At 42.6% G+C, this 18,351-nt stretch overlaps 1 protein-coding gene across 1 annotated transcript in view; it reads left to right on the forward strand.

The window, feature by feature from the left end:
* Positions 1–18,351, forward strand: part of ADA (adenosine deaminase) — a 128,905-nt gene that overhangs the window by 86,528 nt on the left and 24,026 nt on the right. Inside the window, exons 2-5 of the mRNA XM_019509729.1 lie at positions 9,877–9,938; positions 12,059–12,181; positions 13,331–13,474; positions 15,093–15,208. Of these exons, the coding sequence (XP_019365274.1) occupies positions 9,877–9,938; positions 12,059–12,181; positions 13,331–13,474; positions 15,093–15,208 (445 nt within the window). The remainder of the gene's footprint in view (positions 1–9,876; positions 9,939–12,058; positions 12,182–13,330; positions 13,475–15,092; positions 15,209–18,351) is intronic.

Raw genomic sequence — 18,351 nt, forward strand, 5'->3', positions numbered from 1 at the left:
TTACTGAGCCCTGTTCTTCCTGCACTTTTGAAGAGTACAGTCACTGAGTCTGCTAGGAACAATAAGCCATGTTAAAGTTTGTAATAGACGTGGGGTGTCAGTCATATTTGGTTTCCCATGCTGGTTCTGGCGTGTGGAGCGCCTTCCGAGCTAGATCCAAACCTGCCTTTGCTAGTGGGACAAGTGGCATCAGGGAATCGTGGGAGTTACCACAGCCTTTTGTCACCCCAATAGCACTAAAATATGACTTCAGTGGTGCTTTGTACCCTGGAATTTGGTGGTGGGTCCTGCCCCCAAATTCCTGGCCTCTCCAGGTCTCTGTAGGCCGAATGCCTGATACCCCTGCAACACAGCAGTGCTAAAGAAATTGTGGCGCAAACAAGAAAATGCTTCTGCTGCCCATGAGCTACCATTATCCGAGATCCCTTGCTGTTGATCTGCAGACTAAGGCATGGTCCAATTGTAGTTGCTTTAGTGCATGATCTCCTGTCCCTAATCTAGACAAATCTGTCCATCTTCCACTGGAGTGTCCTGCAAGCATTTGACACTATTGGTCCTGTCCTTTGGCAACAAAGCTTCAGGATATATGGCAATGTCCTGAAATTGTGATTGAGCATATGTCTTCACTGCAGTGACTGTAGCTTAAACATACCTGGGCTGCTTTTAAACTAGGTAGCTTGATGCTGCCAACTGAGTAGCTGCAGCAGCACGGATCACAGCATGGGCTGCAAAACCTGTCTGAGAAGCTGGGGAAATACTGGGGTGGCTTACCTGTGCTGAGCTCCATGCTGCAGGGGATATATTGCTGGCAGTACTCCATCTAGCTAATTTAAAGTTAGCTCAGGTCTGTCTGCCAAATGCAGTCACAGAATAGACAAGGAGTAGCCAAATTTCCTAACCATCTAGCTTCAAACAAAACTCTTGACACAGCTGTGAGCCACAGGACTCTGCTTTTGAGATGTGTGTGCCCCAGTCTCAGCGATCTGTGCACAGTGCTCCAGCTCACATAATGACTTTTAGAATAAATAAGAACTGAAGAGAATAAAAAACAGAATAATAAAAGAACAGAGAGAGTAAAACAATGTTTTTAATCAACTGCTTCTCTTCCTTCAGAAGCCACATTTAAACTCCCTGGGAGCCATGGTCTGACTACCGCTGCAGACATACCCTAAAGGTACATGGCAGGAGCACAGATTTCCCTATAACAGAAAAATAAAATTTGTAGCCCACTGTCTCTGTAGCAAAACTTTGACCCCTATTGTCAACCCTTTGAATCGGAGCTCTGGTGCCCTGAAAGAGTCTTTGTTTTAGGGGTTCCCTTCAAATAGATAAAGCTAGTTTCTAGCTGACTGCATGTGCCTGTATCAGCTGAGCAGAGAGCCGTCTGAACAGGAATCTCAACACTTTCGCTTCTCTGCCTATTCAGAAGAACAGCAGTACCAGATAGACACTCTTGAACATGCATGCTGTGTCCCAACAGACCTTGCAGCATTGCACTTGGGTCATCATACCCAAAATAAATTCAGGATACATTTTATATGTGGGGCAGGTGTTGCTTTGAATCCTCCAAGGTTCAGTGCGTGTGCCAGGGCCAAAATAAGATACACAGCAAAAAGTAACAGGAGGAAGGATGGGAAAGGGCATCCATGCACCAAATACATTTGGCAAAACAGCATAGGAGGGCATTCTCTGTAGTTGCTCCTCAAATCTGGGCTCCCTCTTCTTGCGGCCTGCGAGGGCCTCATCCTGGACATGTTCTGAAAATGCTGTAAGAGCTTCCTGTTTGGGCAGGCATTCATAAGGCTGGATCTTATTTAGCAGGCATTGCTATGTAGTTTAACACTCCCCTGGTATTTAGTTGCTTTGTTTCTTGTGCCTTATATATGTCGTTTCATTCTCTTTTGTAAGCCGCCTTAAGCCTTTTGTAACAGCAGCTGCAGCATTTTCTTGAACCGTACTGTAAAGATCTTGAACCTTACTGTAAAGATCTCTTAATTCTAATGTTGATGCTTTACAGGAGCAAACAGTTTTCTGCAAGGTATGTGGAGACTTCCATGCCAGATAAGTGGCATCACTTGGAGTGAGGTAGAGTTGGCACTAGTATAACTTGCGCAGCTCGTGGTTAGAGTAAGTAGCAACCCACTCCCAGCTCTGACAGTGGCCCTTTTAATGGTTAGGAGAGCTTAGTGCTTAAATCTGGATGCCATGAATGTGCCATTTCCATATTAATTCACAGTTATCTTCATTTTAAAGCATTTTAGGTGAGCTTCCATACATAAAGTGAAACACGATATGGTGGCCTAAATAATAGAATTGCTCACCCAGAACAAAGTGATCATTTAATGCACTGGTAGACAAAGAATCAGCAAGCTGAACGTGTCTTCTAGCATAGAAATACTTTGGTGACCTCCCAGAATTTAACTGGCTGAAAGCCTTTTGGCAGAGGGGTAAATTGTTTTCCTGGAAATAAGAATTGGAGGAAGATGCTATCATGCCACATCTAAGTTTGATTGACTTTTCAGACCATGATTTTGGCCTCAGAGTGGAGCTTTAGGGTCATGGATCATTAGGCAGTTTACTTGAAACGCATAAGAGGGAATGACGCAGTCTAGAGGACTGAACATGTGCCAAAGCATCAGGAGATCACATTTTAAATCCAAAGACTCTTGACAAAACACTTCACTCTGCCTCCTACATGTCCCCTCTTGGAAAATAGGGTTTACAAAGCTTTACCTCACTCTGGGATTTTGAATATTAATTTAAAAGGCCTGGGTCTATAATGGGCTTATTTTCACTCCAGCGTTCACTCAGCAAGATAGCCTCTAACCCAGTCCCTGCCCACACAGCAACAAAAGTCAAGCTAGCTGGCCATCAGAGGTCAAAGAGGCCTAGTAATCCAGTGGGGAAATGGCTGCTCCATTGCTAGTCGAGTGCTTTGTGGTGTGGCTGTGCAGATTTTAGTTAAATGAGAAATGTTAACTTGAATACAGATAACTCGGATTAATTTAGTGAAGATTTAGACTCGGTTTGCCCTCTCCTCCAAGTTCCCAAAGGCAAAGGTATTCACAAGTACAGTCTCTGTAGTCCTTCAAACACAAGGACTCCTGTTCTTGTGCATGTCCCTGAGTCTCTCCCCAAACACACACACTAAAGGGAAGGTGTGGTGTCAGCTTCGTGGAGCTCTGAGAGGGGATTAGCCTTACGCATTGCAGGGCCTTCTGAAGCTGTCTCTGTGACGGTACGCCTCTGTCACATTTACTCAGCGCTGGGCCATCATGGCGTAAATGAGCCCTTCATAATCATACCAAGCTTTACAACTATCAAGTGCAATATAAGTGTTAAGTAATCACTATAAAGAAGAAAGATGCTGGGAAAAGCGGTGTATAGCAGGACAACAGCATTGGATTTTAAATACTTTTTATGAACTGCAGAATATTTTTGGTGAGACAGAAATCTGAGTCGCACCTAATTCACTAAATTAATCTGAGTTATCTGTGCAGCTTTTCCATTGGTTTTGACCTAAATATGTCTATATCTATAGATATAGATAGCGCACACTGAAATGTGTGTGATAAATTCACCCATGCATCAGTCTGCCTCGGCAGGCATTTCTAGCTTGGAGAATCATTATGTGGTTTTGATTCAGAAAGAAACAAGAGAAGCACGTTTTCTCCAGTCATGCCTGTCCCTGTCATTGAAAGTCAAGGCTGATTGTGCCAACTCTGGCGCCAATGGGTAGACATCATCTTGCATAACCTCTGGCAACAATGGCTGAATAAGCGTGCCTTTGGTTGCAGCTGCTTCTTTCGGCAAAGGTTATCCCTCTATCCTGTGCTGAAGTTTGACCTTAACATTTTCCACTTCAGGTTTATCAAGCTATTCAGCAAGTGAGCAATTTAGTAATTGCAGTAGGTAATCACTGCCATTTCTAGCTATTGTTTGTATCAATATTGATACTGGTATTTTCTAAACTGCCATATATTCCTGCATTGATAAACACATTGGAGCAAAGTCACTGATAAATAAAAACTGTCTTAATTATTTAATAACTGTTGGCTGGATTATCCATTAACACCTAGCTGAATTGATAAAAAAGGGTGGAATGTATTAATGCCAATCAGAATTGTTTGGATTCTGGAATTTTGATCGAATTAATTATTGACTGATGTAAGCGAAAGGCACTGCCGTTTCCAAATTCCTAGGTGAAAAGGTTGCTAGTGCCTGTTGCTTGATGCTGGTATAAATGAAGAGTAACAGCGCTGAGGTCAATGGAATTACATAGTTTTGCAAATTGGGATTAAGTTCCATGGAATGTTCCATAACTGGAAGTGTAAAAGAAACCTGGACCCTTAAAATGGATATATAGTCGATCTATAACGTGACTCAAGTGGTGCCATACAAAACAACAACCCAGAATGTTTTTTTCTTTTATTACTACCTGTGAAATATTTTGCTTTGTTCAGAGCTTTCCCCCAACATATTAAAAAAAGATTTTCAAATGTGGAGTGTTTTATTTTGTCACAGGGTTTTGTATCAGCAGCTTCCTTTCTAGAATTTTTTTCAATTTTTTTTTTCTAACAGTAATCAATTATGCTAAATGTTTTGGTTATTGCTCTTGAGGGGCAAAAAGATCTAGCCAAACCTCCCTGCCTCCCCCGTCCCACATCCAGTCCTACTAATAACTTTATTGAGAATCAGTTTACTGGATATATGCACGATAAGAGATTACCTCTCTTGCACCACTGCCCCTACTCTGTCTGGTTTTAGACTTTGCTCTTTAGCTTGGTTTAAATATTGTATTCAGCGAGATGGTCAAACCAACTGGAGATCAATTAGCTTACTCCTCAGCTATGGTTCAAACAAAGTATGAAGCTACGTTGTCTGATACGCAGGGGGAAGATAATTTGGGGGAAGATAATTCACCTGTCATCTGCCTCTTCAAAGATAGCTTTAAGGGTTTCTTGCAAGTCACAATAGCAGCAGGGTGGAAAAAAGTTGTCCTGTCCTGTAAAAGTGTTCAGGATTTCAAAGGCAGGCAAGGTTCTTTGCGTGAATCTGATATCTTTTATTAGATCAACTTAAATAGTTGGAAAACAATTATTAAGCAAGTTTTCAGGTTCAAAAACCCTTCATTTAAGTTGGTCTAATAAAAGATAGCAGATTCACGCAAAGAACCTTGTCTGCCTATGTCCTTAGACCAACACGGCTACAACCTACAGCCCTGCAAGATTTCAAATATTTTCTCCCGTGTTGGAGCAAACTGAGAGCTTTTTGGATTTTTTTTTCTTCCTTTTTATTTTGTGTGAAAGCGAAGAGAGTGTCAGCCTCCAAGAGAAGCCAAAGTTTAGGGAGTGTACTTGGGCTACTCTCATTTGATTTTTGTTGGAAAATTCCCAAGCAACTCCAAACACAGTTCTCATAAAATACCAGGGATGGAATTTGTCAAATAATCCTGAAAGTTAATTCATAAAGGGAGCTGTGAGGCATCTTAATCTGATTTTGACCTGATGTGAAGTTTAAAGCAGAAAGCACAGTCATCCCTTCCAGTGTCCTCTGCCAGCACAAATGTATCTTGCCACTAGCCCATACCACAACTCCAGGGATTTTTAATATGTAGTTAGCCAAGGGAGACTCAGCATATTTGGCAGTGACATGCATTTCTGAAAGGAGGTGACACAGAGAGCATCTTTCAGTGAAAAATTCTGCAACAGGCAAAAGCCTAAAGCTTTTTGTGATCAGGAATGAGTTTGGGTCTGCATTGTAACTTAGTCCAAAATACACTTCTTTGCTGAGGAGAGAGGACTCTTGCTGTGGCCAATCATGGCAGGGCAATGTGCTTGAAAGCAGAGGTTTCTTATCTCTCCCACCTCGGCTAAGAATCTGTATTTTACCTTGGTTCTGGGCATGTTTTGCTTACTCAGGCTTCTCCTTGTGGATATGCAGTTCAGTGAAAGCTCTTTAACTTTAGTTATCTGGAAGATTCATTTATCTACAGGAATGTCATGTTCCCTGCATACCCCATGCTAATCGAGCTCTTCACCTTAGAGAGGCCAGGATCTTTTTTGGGTTACTTCTTGCAACTTTGGGGGTCTGCTCACAATTAGTCATTTTTCTTGCAAGCTGCTCACCACTGTGGCTTAAGATGCTCTGCCTCGAACTGAAATTATCCTTGTTTTGGATGCCAGCTATTTATAAGGAAATAGGAGCAATTAAGGGTTTGTCTTCTCTGCAGTCAGTGTAGCGTGGCATAGCCATACCAGAGGTAACTTGGATACAGGTTGCACTCTAGCTGTGGCAGGAGGAAGCCTGTGCTTTGCTCTGTGCTCTGCAGTTAGACTGCTCTCAAATTGCTACTTTAACACGAGGTTTTGGGTTCATCTGGAGTCACTGCTGTGACTCAGTGGCAACATATTGCTAAAGAATGCTGCCTGATACTACCCTTTTCTTGTCTTGCTGCCATCTGCGTGCTCTTGTTGCCGTCTTTCTTCTGTGCTTTCCACCTTGCCTCCCAACATCTCATTCTGTATTGCTCTGGTTGCATAGCCCAAATTATCAGAATCACATAACTCCTAGGCAGAATTTATGCCTGTGAATGATCTGATTTTGACACTGGCTTCGTAGGTTCTGATATTATGACTCCCTTCCCAATCTGTTTTCCAGAAATGAAAAGTCAGTGATGCCTGCCGCGAACCTGGTGGCAAAGGTTGAGCTGGGTTTTCCTAGATGAAGTAAAACAAGGATGAGTGTCAGAGCATTCAAGCTGTCACCTAACCCATGCTTCGATAAAGAGATGGGGTTTGCAAGAAGATCTGAAGTTTTTCATGTTAGCGGTTTCTTTATTTCGCCCAGTGGTGATTCCTGTAACTTTGCTCAGGCTTCTGTGACAGTTCTGGCTTTACTAATAAGGAGTCTCCTCCATTCTGACTAGCATTTTCTTTGCTCCACTGAAGCCAAGCTGCCATTGGAGGTCCGTGGTTGCAGGGAAGAGGGGCTGTTTCAGCTATATCCAGTCCTGTTCAGGGATTTGCAGAGAGAAAAGCATTTGGTGTAGTCTGAAAACCAGTGCTAGGTATGAGCAGTTCCCTTACCTGTTATAATGGGTATACAGAACCATGAAGCATAATGCTCTGCTCTTAGCTAGGGTGATACATGCATCCATCACACCTAGCCTTGATGATTATAGCTAAAAGCTACAATTGGTTTGGGATGGAGCTATCTTTTAGTTCAGCAGCTCAGGGCAACCAGGATTTCATCATCCCCCTTTTGCTGCTGTTTTTGCTGGCTCAAAAATCTCAGGCTTTTGTCTTTTTCCAAGTGCTGTATGCAGATAGCCCAGACGTGTGACAGTGAGCAGTGTCAATAGCCATGTTCCAGTGTCAACGTTAGCCTCCGATTGTGCTTGTGCATAGGGTGGTGCAGGTACTAAGGTGCCTGGTTGGTAGCCTAGAGATCATAAGTTCAAGGTCATTGCAGAAGTGCTCACAGTGCAGCCCTGTCAGATTCCAGCTAATCTGTGAATTTTGCTTGTCACAAGGACCTGAAAAGGCAGAGCTTGTGTGCAGGAGGGGGATTTTTCCTCCATTCAGGCTCGTGAATTAGGAACTCCTGAAAGGGATCAGGCAAGGCATGAACTTTAAGCAAACTGCAGAAAATACTTTTACCCAAATAACAGAATTTCCTGACCTTATCAGGCCAGGAGTCTAATGTTAAGTTTCTGACATAGACTAAAAACAGCTTTTCCTGAGGAAGCTTCAAGAAACCCTGAAGTGGGCAGATAAGAAGTAACCTGTCTGCAGAGGAAATTCCTTTCTAACCCTTGTCGGTTACTGGCTGGTCTGTACCCTGAATCCAGAAACACATAGAAATAAATGCAGCAGGAATAGAACGGCTAATTAGCTGTGGCTGTATCCAGTATCTACATAACTATCCAATAGCAACATAACTATCTTCTGTCTCCTACTGAGTTCTCATCCTCAGTATCTGCAGGCTAATTTCATAGCCTGTTAAAAAAATGCTCTCTTAGTATTAAAATTGTTGCCTTAAGTGCCATTGATTGTCCCCTTTGCCCCGTTTTTGAAATGGCCTTCGTCATATTCATTATTTTATATGTTTTCTCTAATACCATCATTTTCTCTGAACTTCTCTATAGTCCAGGTCAGAAGAACATAAGAACTGCCATCCTGGGTCAGACCAATGGTCCATCTAGCCCAGTATCCTTTCTCCAGCGCTGGCAAGTAGTTGGTACCTTAGCAGAAGTGTGTGATAAACAACGTGTATGTAGGCTGATGCATCCCATGTCAGACCATCCAAATTACCAGCAGTTATAGGTGGAGGGATGTCCTGAGCCTGAGGTCACATCCCCAGCTGCAGTGGTTAATAGACTGTCATGAACCAGTCCTCCATAAATTTGTCCAATCCCTTTTTGTAGCTGGGTCTCTTAGTCTTTTCTTGTATGGCACTCTCTCTGTTTGCTTCACTGGAGAACTGTTGTGTTTCAACATTTCTGAAGAATCAGAAAATAGTAGCCAGACCTATGGGGGAGTTCTTACTCACTGCCAGACTGGATGCCTATTACCCATTTTAGTTTTAAAAGTACAGTTCATTTGGGCTGAGTAATTTAAACACAAGTCAAGGGTGCAGTCTCCTGTAGATTGATGAGATGTATGTGCAGTCCTCCTGAGAGGGCGTACCAGGAAAATGATAATGCAGCTTTTGTTAGTCTCTGAATGTAGCAACATCTTAATTAAAAATGAGTTTATTTTCAATGCCTTTTGCTTTCCAGTTTCGCAGCTCTGGTAAATATTTTTCAGAAGATATCTGAAATATCCTGTCTGGTATGTGCAGGGAGAATGTGTATATATTTGGCTCCAAGGACTGGTACGTGTTATTTTGTGAACAGTCAAAGAATGGTGTAACATTTGGAGAAGAAAGGCACAGATCTGAATTTAATTACAATATTTTATACTCTTCCTTCTTAGTAATTAGCAAAAGCTTCAGTCTTGTTCCAGTTTTCCCTTATGAGTGACTTGTTCTCCTACTCTCCTACTGATCTCCGAACGATAGTATTTGCATGGAAAAAGTGCTTATTTTGCAATCCTAATTCTGTGATTTTACAATTGCTTTTATCACCTTCCTCCTGAACAACTGGAAATATAAATTGTTATTTGGAGGGGTTTCCCTCACCCTTCATCCCCCGCCCCTCCTTTTTGGCAGTATTCTGCATTGATGGAAACTATTTATCCCTGAGTGTACTTGGCAAGCAAAGGATGATAAAAGGCAATTTGTATTGCTGCCTCTTCCCTAATGAGCCACAGCTACAGTACTTTATCATGAAAGGTTATGAACTCTTTGGGACAGAAGACATTTTTTTGTTGTTTTGCACAACACCTACCAGAGTGGGGAGTGGGCTGTGGCAGAGGCTTTGGTAATTTAAGTAAATAATAAAGTAGCTTTTGATAGATGAAGCTCTGTAGTCACACCTTCAGCAGACAGAAGGTAGGATTTGTTTAAGAGCAAACAGGTTAGAAGCAAAGAGATTTTAGTTTTGCCAAAGTGTGGGACCAAATTTGGATAAGATTGTTTTCCCAAGCAATGTTAAGGTTACTGGAAACAGAGCGTGCTCTTTAAAAACATGCTAAAAGTTTGACCTGCAAGAAGAACAGTAAATCTCAGTAATTTTCAGACCTTCAGAAACTAACCACAACTTGGTTAGTGTCTATTTTTGTGTATTGTGCAGATGTTACTTTTCGTCCCTCGTTCCAAATAGCTTTTTTGGCTGTATTACCACTACCTTCAAATCTGTAGACTTCTTTGGCTGGCATAGGAATGTGCCACTATTCATTCCTGATTCTCTTTTTTCTTTGTTTTAAATTATAGGTAGAACTTCATGTCCACCTGGATGGAGCCATTAAACCAGAAACCATCTTGTACTTTGGCAGGTGAGTTGGTTGCAACTAATGATTTGCTGATGACTATTCAGCTGGGCACCTGGGTTTTTAAATCAGACTGAAGAGCATAAACCCCTGATCTGAAGGGGAGAAATCCCAGAACCTGGCTCTGCATATGCAGTGATTTAACACCATGTTAAACATGATTTCTACTAGCGCGATTCCATCTAGCCAATAAAGATAAGGGTGCTTTTTTTTTTAAGAGCACTTGCAATCTAAAGTGTGCCATAGATCACTATCTAACCCCACCTGCTGTTTCTGTGTAAACTGTTTTTATCCCTCCCCAGCCCCCTTCTCAAACAAAGTCTCTCCAAATGTTCTGGTCAGAGATGCATCTGATTGAAATCTGCAACCTAAAAACTTGGCCTTTACTAACACGGTCCTTCTGGACATGCAAATCAGAACAAAGTGCACAGAAGTGAACACTGTCTAATAGCTTGGTATTGAAACTGGACTGAATTGGTGACAACTGTAGTGAGTGAACAGTCTGGCTGGGAAGCCCAAACAGCCACGGGCAACAAAATTAATACTGGGGACACCCAGATCTTTCTATCAGATTTTCTCAATGAATCTTTGAAATACTGAGTTCCAGGTTGCGTTTTTTTTTAAATACACCCATGCAATGCCCCAGCATTATCACATTAATAAGTGCAAATAAGCAACTCTGGCTGTCCCTTGTAGCTGACTGCTGAAGTAGTACAGTCTGCAGAAAGTACTGGGCTTGGACAGGCCTCCCTCACTTGCTATGCTCTTAATGCTAGGATTTGTGTCTTCAGCAGGGACTTTCCCCCTTATTAACCAGTGTAGTTTGTCTGTTTGCCCTTGCCCTGAAGTAATCTCTCTTGTCTTCTACCTGACTTCAAACTAACACAGCTAACTGTATCTCAAAGCAAATGCATGCTGTTGTGCCCCACTGCCAAGAAGATTATTCAGTGATGTTGCTTCATTAATGGCTTAAGAAAGAAGGATCTGGTGGGCTTTGCTTGGGAAGCAAACCTGAGTTAGGTTATACATGCAGCACCTGCTCCTGCTGCTCTGAGGCAGGCACCACATGCAGTGAGGGTCCCAGAACAGACACTGCATGTGGCGCGTGTTCTGGGCTGCTGGATCTGGCATGTGGGGTTGCAGGGGACAAGGGGAGTTTGGGTCGCATAACAGCCCGGCTTAGAGCATCCATCTAGATAAGATTTGCATTCCTTGGATTCCTTTGAAGCACAAGCTTGAATTCTGTCAGGCTTGGTCTTTTCATGTGGCCTGAATTGTCTTCCATGTGGTGTCCTGCATCTGAGTTGGTATCCATAGATGTACAGACAGTCCCAAATGATGTTATATCCAATCCCCGTGTAATTGATCATACTATAGACAGGTTAGCTATCAGAGCTGATTTGGATGAGGATAGGACAGATTTGCTGAAGAACAACATTTCATGCACTGGAACTGGCACGTTTGGAGGTTATTTTTTTAAATGGATAAGTTGTGTGTCATTGGGATGGAAAGGACAACATGAAAAACCCAGTACATACCAGGAATGAATGACTTGTGCTGAGTGCCATAGACTTAAGCTGTGATAATTGTCTCTTGCTTTTGTAGTTTGGATGTAATATAGATTTCCTGCACCGCAGAATGATGTGTGCAAGGTTATTGAGGAAAAGAACAATGTACTGTAGTTTGTGTTATTGCAGTCAGCTCTGTTCAGATAAGTTCTCCAGTGTTTGGCAATTTCTCTGAATGACTGGAAGCTTTGGAGTCTGCATGGAAATTGCTTTTTGGAAGTCTTTTGGCTTTTTAGTTCCAGGAATTATCAAAGTATCTTCAAATAAAAAGCCATACATTCACATTTAAAAAAAAAAAGACAAACTTTTTTTAAAAGCTCTTTCAGCTGAATTCCTTATGGATAGCTTTGGCTTTGTTTTTTCATCTATAGCTGCTCGTGCTTTTTAATAGAATTTGTGGTGAGGTTTGGTGCCACATTTGCAAGGCAGCTTGTGTTGTAACTGTTCTCTGAAGAAACAGATTGCTGGCTCATTGCCCCAGGACATTTCTCTGATTTAAAATATAAAAGCAGAACCCCATCCCTTGCCAGTAAAATCTGTCATATTTTTTTTCCTTAGGAAAAGAGGAATTCAGCTACCTGCCAACACTGTTAGTGGCCTGCTGCAGCATATCAGTTACAACGAGCCACTCACCCTCACCCAGTTTCTAGACAAGTTTGCTCATTACATGCCTGCGATCGCGTAAGTAACTCATTCCCAGTTGACTGCGGCACACTTCTCCCTGCTTTTCCATGGCACCTGCTGGTGTTGCCAAGTTGGGGCACTTCTGGTCTTGAGAATGACTTAGTCTCCTGTGTGCAAAATAAAATACATTTCCTTCTCTTTGATACAATGATGATAGAGAAGGGCATAAAGATATTTGACTTGCTTATCAGAAAAAAGGAAGCTCATGTCCTGAGAACGAGGGAAAAGTTTTGCAAGCCTGATTTGGAGGTGACATAATCCATGGCTCCACTCTGCAGAGAGAATCTAAGTGGCACACTAGTCCCTTTCCCTTTGAAGCTCAGTGTCAGATGACTTCCCCTTCCTGCAAAACATGTTAAGGCTTTAAAAAAGAAGTTTGAAGTCTGAGGCCTTTCAAAGTCTTTTGTGAAAAACCGGGAGGAGTAGACATTTAACCTCGCAAAGCCGAACCAGTCAGAGCATACACCTGACACATGGATGATTTCATCACCCTGCTGTCGTCTGGGTTTTGCTGCTCTGTCTGATTCAGATTAGGAACTGGAGCCCTTGGGTAGTTTTACACGTGCTCCAGGGCTGCACTGTGAGAGCTGCCCTAATTAAAGCACCGCTGCATCACATGTATTAGTGTCCTCGCACTTAAAAATGGTGGCGGGGTGCTTGAACTAAAGCTTGTTTGACAAGATTTAGTTCGAGTGCCCCTACCACCATTTTTAAGCACGGGATACTAATACACAAGACGCAGGAGGCTGCTGTAGTGTAGCAATTGCCAAATTTCATCAGACTTGATTAATCAAGTCTGCTCCAATGTGCTGGAATTCCAGCAAGGTGGAGCAGCCTCGCTGCTCATGTGTAGGCACCCGTAGTGTCCCTCATCACAAGTGAGTGTGTGCTACTCAGAGATGGGCCTTTCAGTCTTTCCTGCTGAAGCTGAACTGTTTTGTATGAATAAATAAATATTAATTGTGTTATAATTTATCTGTGTTCAGGCTCATGTTGACACAAACCATGTGCTGGTAACTGAAACCTCAGTCCTACCTCATCAGGAAGCATTTCAGACCCACAAAAGCTCCACACATGCCCATTTTGTTGCTGCCTGACTCCTTAAATCCATTCACATTGGACTAACCTCACTGTTTTTCCTTGCAGGGGAGACCGTGATGCTGTAAGAAGAGTAGCTTATGAATTTGTAGGAATGAAAGCCAGAGAAGGCATCATCTATGTTGAGGTCAGGTATAGCCCTCACCTCCTAGCCAACTGCAAAGTGGATCCTATTCCATGGGGCCAAAAAGAGTGAGTGAATCGCTAAAGCTTGAAGCAATGTGAACACTATATACTGGGACTCCTATAAAAGCCACTGACCCCCAAAAGGAGAACTCACTCTTGTTCTCAGCAGGCAGTAAGAATCATTTATAAATGGAGAACAAGAGTTTCAAGCTGGTATTAATTAAGATACAAATGTATATATCTGAATTGCATGGACGATTGCAGTAGCTTCACATGCACATAACTTTTTGGACAGACTTCTAACTACTAAATAAGCAGGCACAGCTATGATAATTGAGCATACAAATTGTTTGGGGAAATTATGAACTGAAACTGAATGTAGAGCTAATCCAGATGGATGGATTGAAAGGCATAGATCAGGTTACAGGAACGTGTCTGAAAAGTAATGGATACCTAGTTAATAAATACTTGGCTGCTCATATCCACATTTTCCCTCTTCCGTAAAGACTTGATAGCAAAGTGCCATAATAAGGCTTTTAGGACCCAGACTTATTTTTTCTAAAGCATATTACAACATTCTGACTAGTATGTTATGAAGCATTGCAAATTAAACTGTGGCTATAAAGTTGATTTTATGGTGCTGTCTGTCTTCATCATTCATTTGCTGGCTGGTTCAGTAATTTGCAATGTATCAGCCCAGGAGCATGAAGTAGGGAGGTTTTCAGTTCAGGCAAGAAGTTAGGCCCGGTGTCTGATAGTCTGCAACTCAAACTCCTGTGAACCTTTGCCATTTCATCCCTTAGCCCTATCCTGAAATGAAGTGATAGCTGTATAGTTTCTTGCCCTGCAAAATTAGCAGTTTGTGTTTGTGGAAGTAATTGTTTTCTGAGGACATCTTGCCTTAAGGCACTTGATCCTGCCTATGTGAAGCAGCTGTGGGGCGAGCAGGGCACAAGTCCCAGGTTCAGCCTGAGTTGGGGGGCTAGTCTGCAGGTGCACCTACATGTGAAATTAATGTGACATAATAAGCTGTGGTGCATATTGCACCAGCGTTTATTGCTCCCAGGCACCACATTTTACATGGGAGCCTGAGACTGCAGCACAGTGAGCCGGGTTAGAGCAGCCTTGGCTGCCAGGGGGCTGTGAAGGCCAACCTGCTAGCCCAGGGATGCTCTGACCCGGGTCATCATATTGTAGGGGGGCTGGCTAGGGTAGGAGGGGTGCTCCAGTGCAGGGCTAGCTGGCAGGCATCCCCTGCACTGAAACACCCTCATGCTCCAGCCAGCCACATCAGTGTCTACACGTGTGTTGCTGTGCACTAAAGAAAATCACCGTAAGATAGTACTTATGTTTACAAGTACTATTCTACATTTCCTGCAGCCTAATAGGGCTGCACGTGTAGACTCTTAAGACTTTATACTGCAGAACTAATTAGGCAGCTCTACAGTAAACAGCTCATGTAGATGTGCCTGCTATATGCTACCTCTGAAACCAGCAGCAGTACAACAGTCTTAGTGCAGAGCTGTACCCAGGCTAAGGTAGCTAGGCTGCTTCCTGTTCTGGGGGTAGGGTGGGTATCTGCATGATGCTGTACAAGCATGTCCACAGTGTCTCTTCTTTGGGGGTTGTCGGGGGTGCTAAATCCCCTGGCTTGCTGGCTGACTTGTGAGTTTTATTCCCACAGGGGCGACCTCACTCCAGATGAAGTGGTTCACCTCGTTAATCAGGGATTGCAGGATGGAGAAAGGGATTTCCACATCAAAGCCAGGTCTATTCTATGCTGCATGCGCCATATGCCAAGTAATGTATTACAGCTCACCTGCTGCTCTGCTCCCTCTTTCTTGACCCTCTGGGTGCGTGTGAAATGCCTTGAATCTGGGCTTTTGTGGGAAATGCTAGAGAAGAGTCAGTTTGGTTCTGGGCTTGGTGCTGGCTTGTTCTCATGGGAAGGCAGTAACTGTTTCCATTCTGGCCTGGAGGAAGCAAGCCGAGATGGAAGACTCTTAATACTCAGTCAGGGATTTCCAGCTCTCTTCATTCTCAGAGAAGCAAATCTGAGATCATCATTCTCCCCACAACCCTTTCCTCCCCTATTGGTGTCTAGCTACAAGAACCCTGGAGCAGAGTGATTCAAGGCAAGCTGTACACTGCCCCCAGCAGAACCTGCCAACACCCCTGTGTTAGCTGGAGGATCTTGCTCAAGAGTGACATGCAGTTCCCCTCTACCCCAGTGGCTGAGCTTGCTGCTTCCACATAGCACTTAGGCTCAGGAGTGGAAGGACCCAGCTAAGCTGAAGCACTCAGGTCAGGCAAAGCCAGTCTAGATAAGCCAAAGCACTTGCCCTCTCAGTTGGATCTTTAAGCATCAAAAACTGTTTTGTTGCATCTCTGGCAGTCTGCTGCAGGTCTTTAACCTTAAGACTGCTATTTATTCATTCTTGTTCACTTCTACTAGGAGAGATTTGAATCACAATTTGGTCATAGGGATAAGCACAATAACTGCACCTTTTTGCCAGGATATTGCCGAGAGGGGCAGTTGGGAAAGAGGCGGTGTCAGTGGAGGACAGCTTGCGGCTTATGCAGTCTGGACTCTGAGAAATGTTCCACAAAGACCTTTAAGCCTGGCTGTGCAGTGGGCACATCTACATGAGATTCTGACTGTGCAGTAGCTGAAAAATATTGCACAGTAACGCATCACAGCACAGATAGTGCAAATACGATACTGCACAGTATTATTAGGCTACTGTGCAGTAGCGTCACCTAAAAGATGTTCACTGGCACTACTGCACATCAGTTACTGCACATTTATTTAGTACTTGCTAATACAAGTACGACTACACAATAGTGTCTCATGTAGACATGCCCAGTGTCCACAGATTTGCTCCATTGGGTTTAGTACCCTCTAGAGTAAAAGAGGAAGCGGAAAGAGTAGAAATAATGGGCTGGCTTGGCAAGGAGGAACTGGTAGATGCAAAAATCAGAGCCATTAAACATAGGAGTGTTACTTACTCATTTAGGGTTCCTACAGTACCTGTAACAAGAGCAACAAAGTCTTGCTGGAGTAAAACAAGACAGTTCCAATTGGAGGTCATGAGATGCAGCCTGTATGAGAAATTCTTTTTTGTAGCTGAGATTCAAGATAGGAAGGGGAATATTAATTGCATCTTGAAATAAAATGCTCTATGATATGGCCTGTCTTCTAGGTCTGGTATTTAAAAATCTTTGAGCCTCGCATAATCAGTTTACATGAGAGACATGGAGGAATTGGAGCTCACATGAAAGGACTGGAGGAACTTAATTTGAAGATAAACAGATTTATTAAATCCTTTAGGGGAAATGTGCATCGGGGGCTTCCTCCTTAGAGTCCCAAACCACTACATAAACTAATATAATGAAAACAGTTTACTTAGACCTGAAGAACAGAACACAAGCAGGAAATGTTCCATCGAGGAGCAACACAATTCCATAATGATGGTGCTTCCTATTGTCTGGTTATAATGAGACTAACTAAACAAACAGACATTTCCGACTCTGTGCAGGCTCAGATCCAGGAGACAAGTAAAACACTCTGAGCTACTTTTGTTAACTCAATGGCTTTTGAGTCTTACTAGTAGTTGGTGCTGTGGTCTGAAATGGGGGTAATGTACTGAGGCAACAAGTTTGCTGTTGTCTTGAACTGTGGCCTTTTTATTTAAGTTGCACTGTGAGAGAGACTAGGAAACAGTTGCAGTGACTTAGTTTATCGTTAACAAAGGCTTTTAACAACCATTTCAAAAACTTTGGTAAGCAACAGCCTCAGGATATTTAGATGAGCAAACTCAAGTAAATACTACCTTCTGGGTCACTACTTAAAGATATGGAAAGCAAATCTATACCCAGAAATATACCAGAGGCAAATGGAAGGATCCAGTGGTCAGATTTTCAGATCTGTATTCATGTGACTAAACATGTAAAGATGTGCATATATTTACATATCTGTAATAATTGTGCATGTGGTTACTGCGTGCACAGAACCAGTAAATGCTTACATAAATGATCACTTCTACATCTAACTGATGATTTGTGTGCCCACTTGTTGCACTTGTACAGGTCTGGTAATTGCACTAGCAAATCAGAGGCACAAGTGAGTGTGAATTTTTATGTACATACAGTTCTGAACGTGTGGCTCAAATATCCTGATGTGTAGATTCAGTTAATTACAAGACATTTTCCTTAAATTAGACTTTGACATAAGGGAGAATTTTTAAGTGGCATCATTTAGAAAACTGCAATAAGCCTTCTAAAATCTACAGTAAATTATAGCTGTTTAAAAAGATAATGAGAAGTTACTTCTAAATTTGCAACTTATTGAGAGGGAGAAAGAAATACCAGACTGAGAACTAGAGTGTATTAAACTTGAAATGATTACTTCAGATTACAAACATATAAAAAGTAATTAAACAGCAAGGCTAAGCTGTGGACATGCAAGCTGTAGTTCAGGTATCACTTGTTTATAGGTTTGCATGTTTTTACATCAAACAAGCACAACAGGTGCATATTAATTGTTAACTGTACATCCTAAATCTCTTTCTTGGCCCTTTTTGCTAAGGTCCTATATTGGTTATGCCCTCTCACGGTGACCATACTTTGTCATGGTCAGAGACAGCTCTGAACTAGTGGGTATTGACCATCTCTAACTTCTGTGAAAATTGGAGAAAGAGAATTCAGATGCTGCCTGTTCAGAGCACTTTACAAGCATTATACTTGGCGTACGTGGGCTGACTATACCTCATCCCTCACAAAGCACTTGACATTCTGAAATTCCAGTTCATTCAGATGAGCTGTGTGGTTGCTCAACACCAGACCAGTAGCACTTGATGTCTGGGAGATTCAGCCTGTCATCACTAAACATTAAACCAAATGCAGTCATTTGCTAGTTCCCAAGGCTTTCCTCCTCTGACAAA

This window comes from Gavialis gangeticus, unplaced genomic scaffold (assembly GCF_001723915.1).
Source record: "Gavialis gangeticus isolate Ggan-Ray unplaced genomic scaffold, GavGan_comp1, whole genome shotgun sequence".
NCBI lineage: Eukaryota > Metazoa > Chordata > Crocodylia > Gavialidae > Gavialis > Gavialis gangeticus.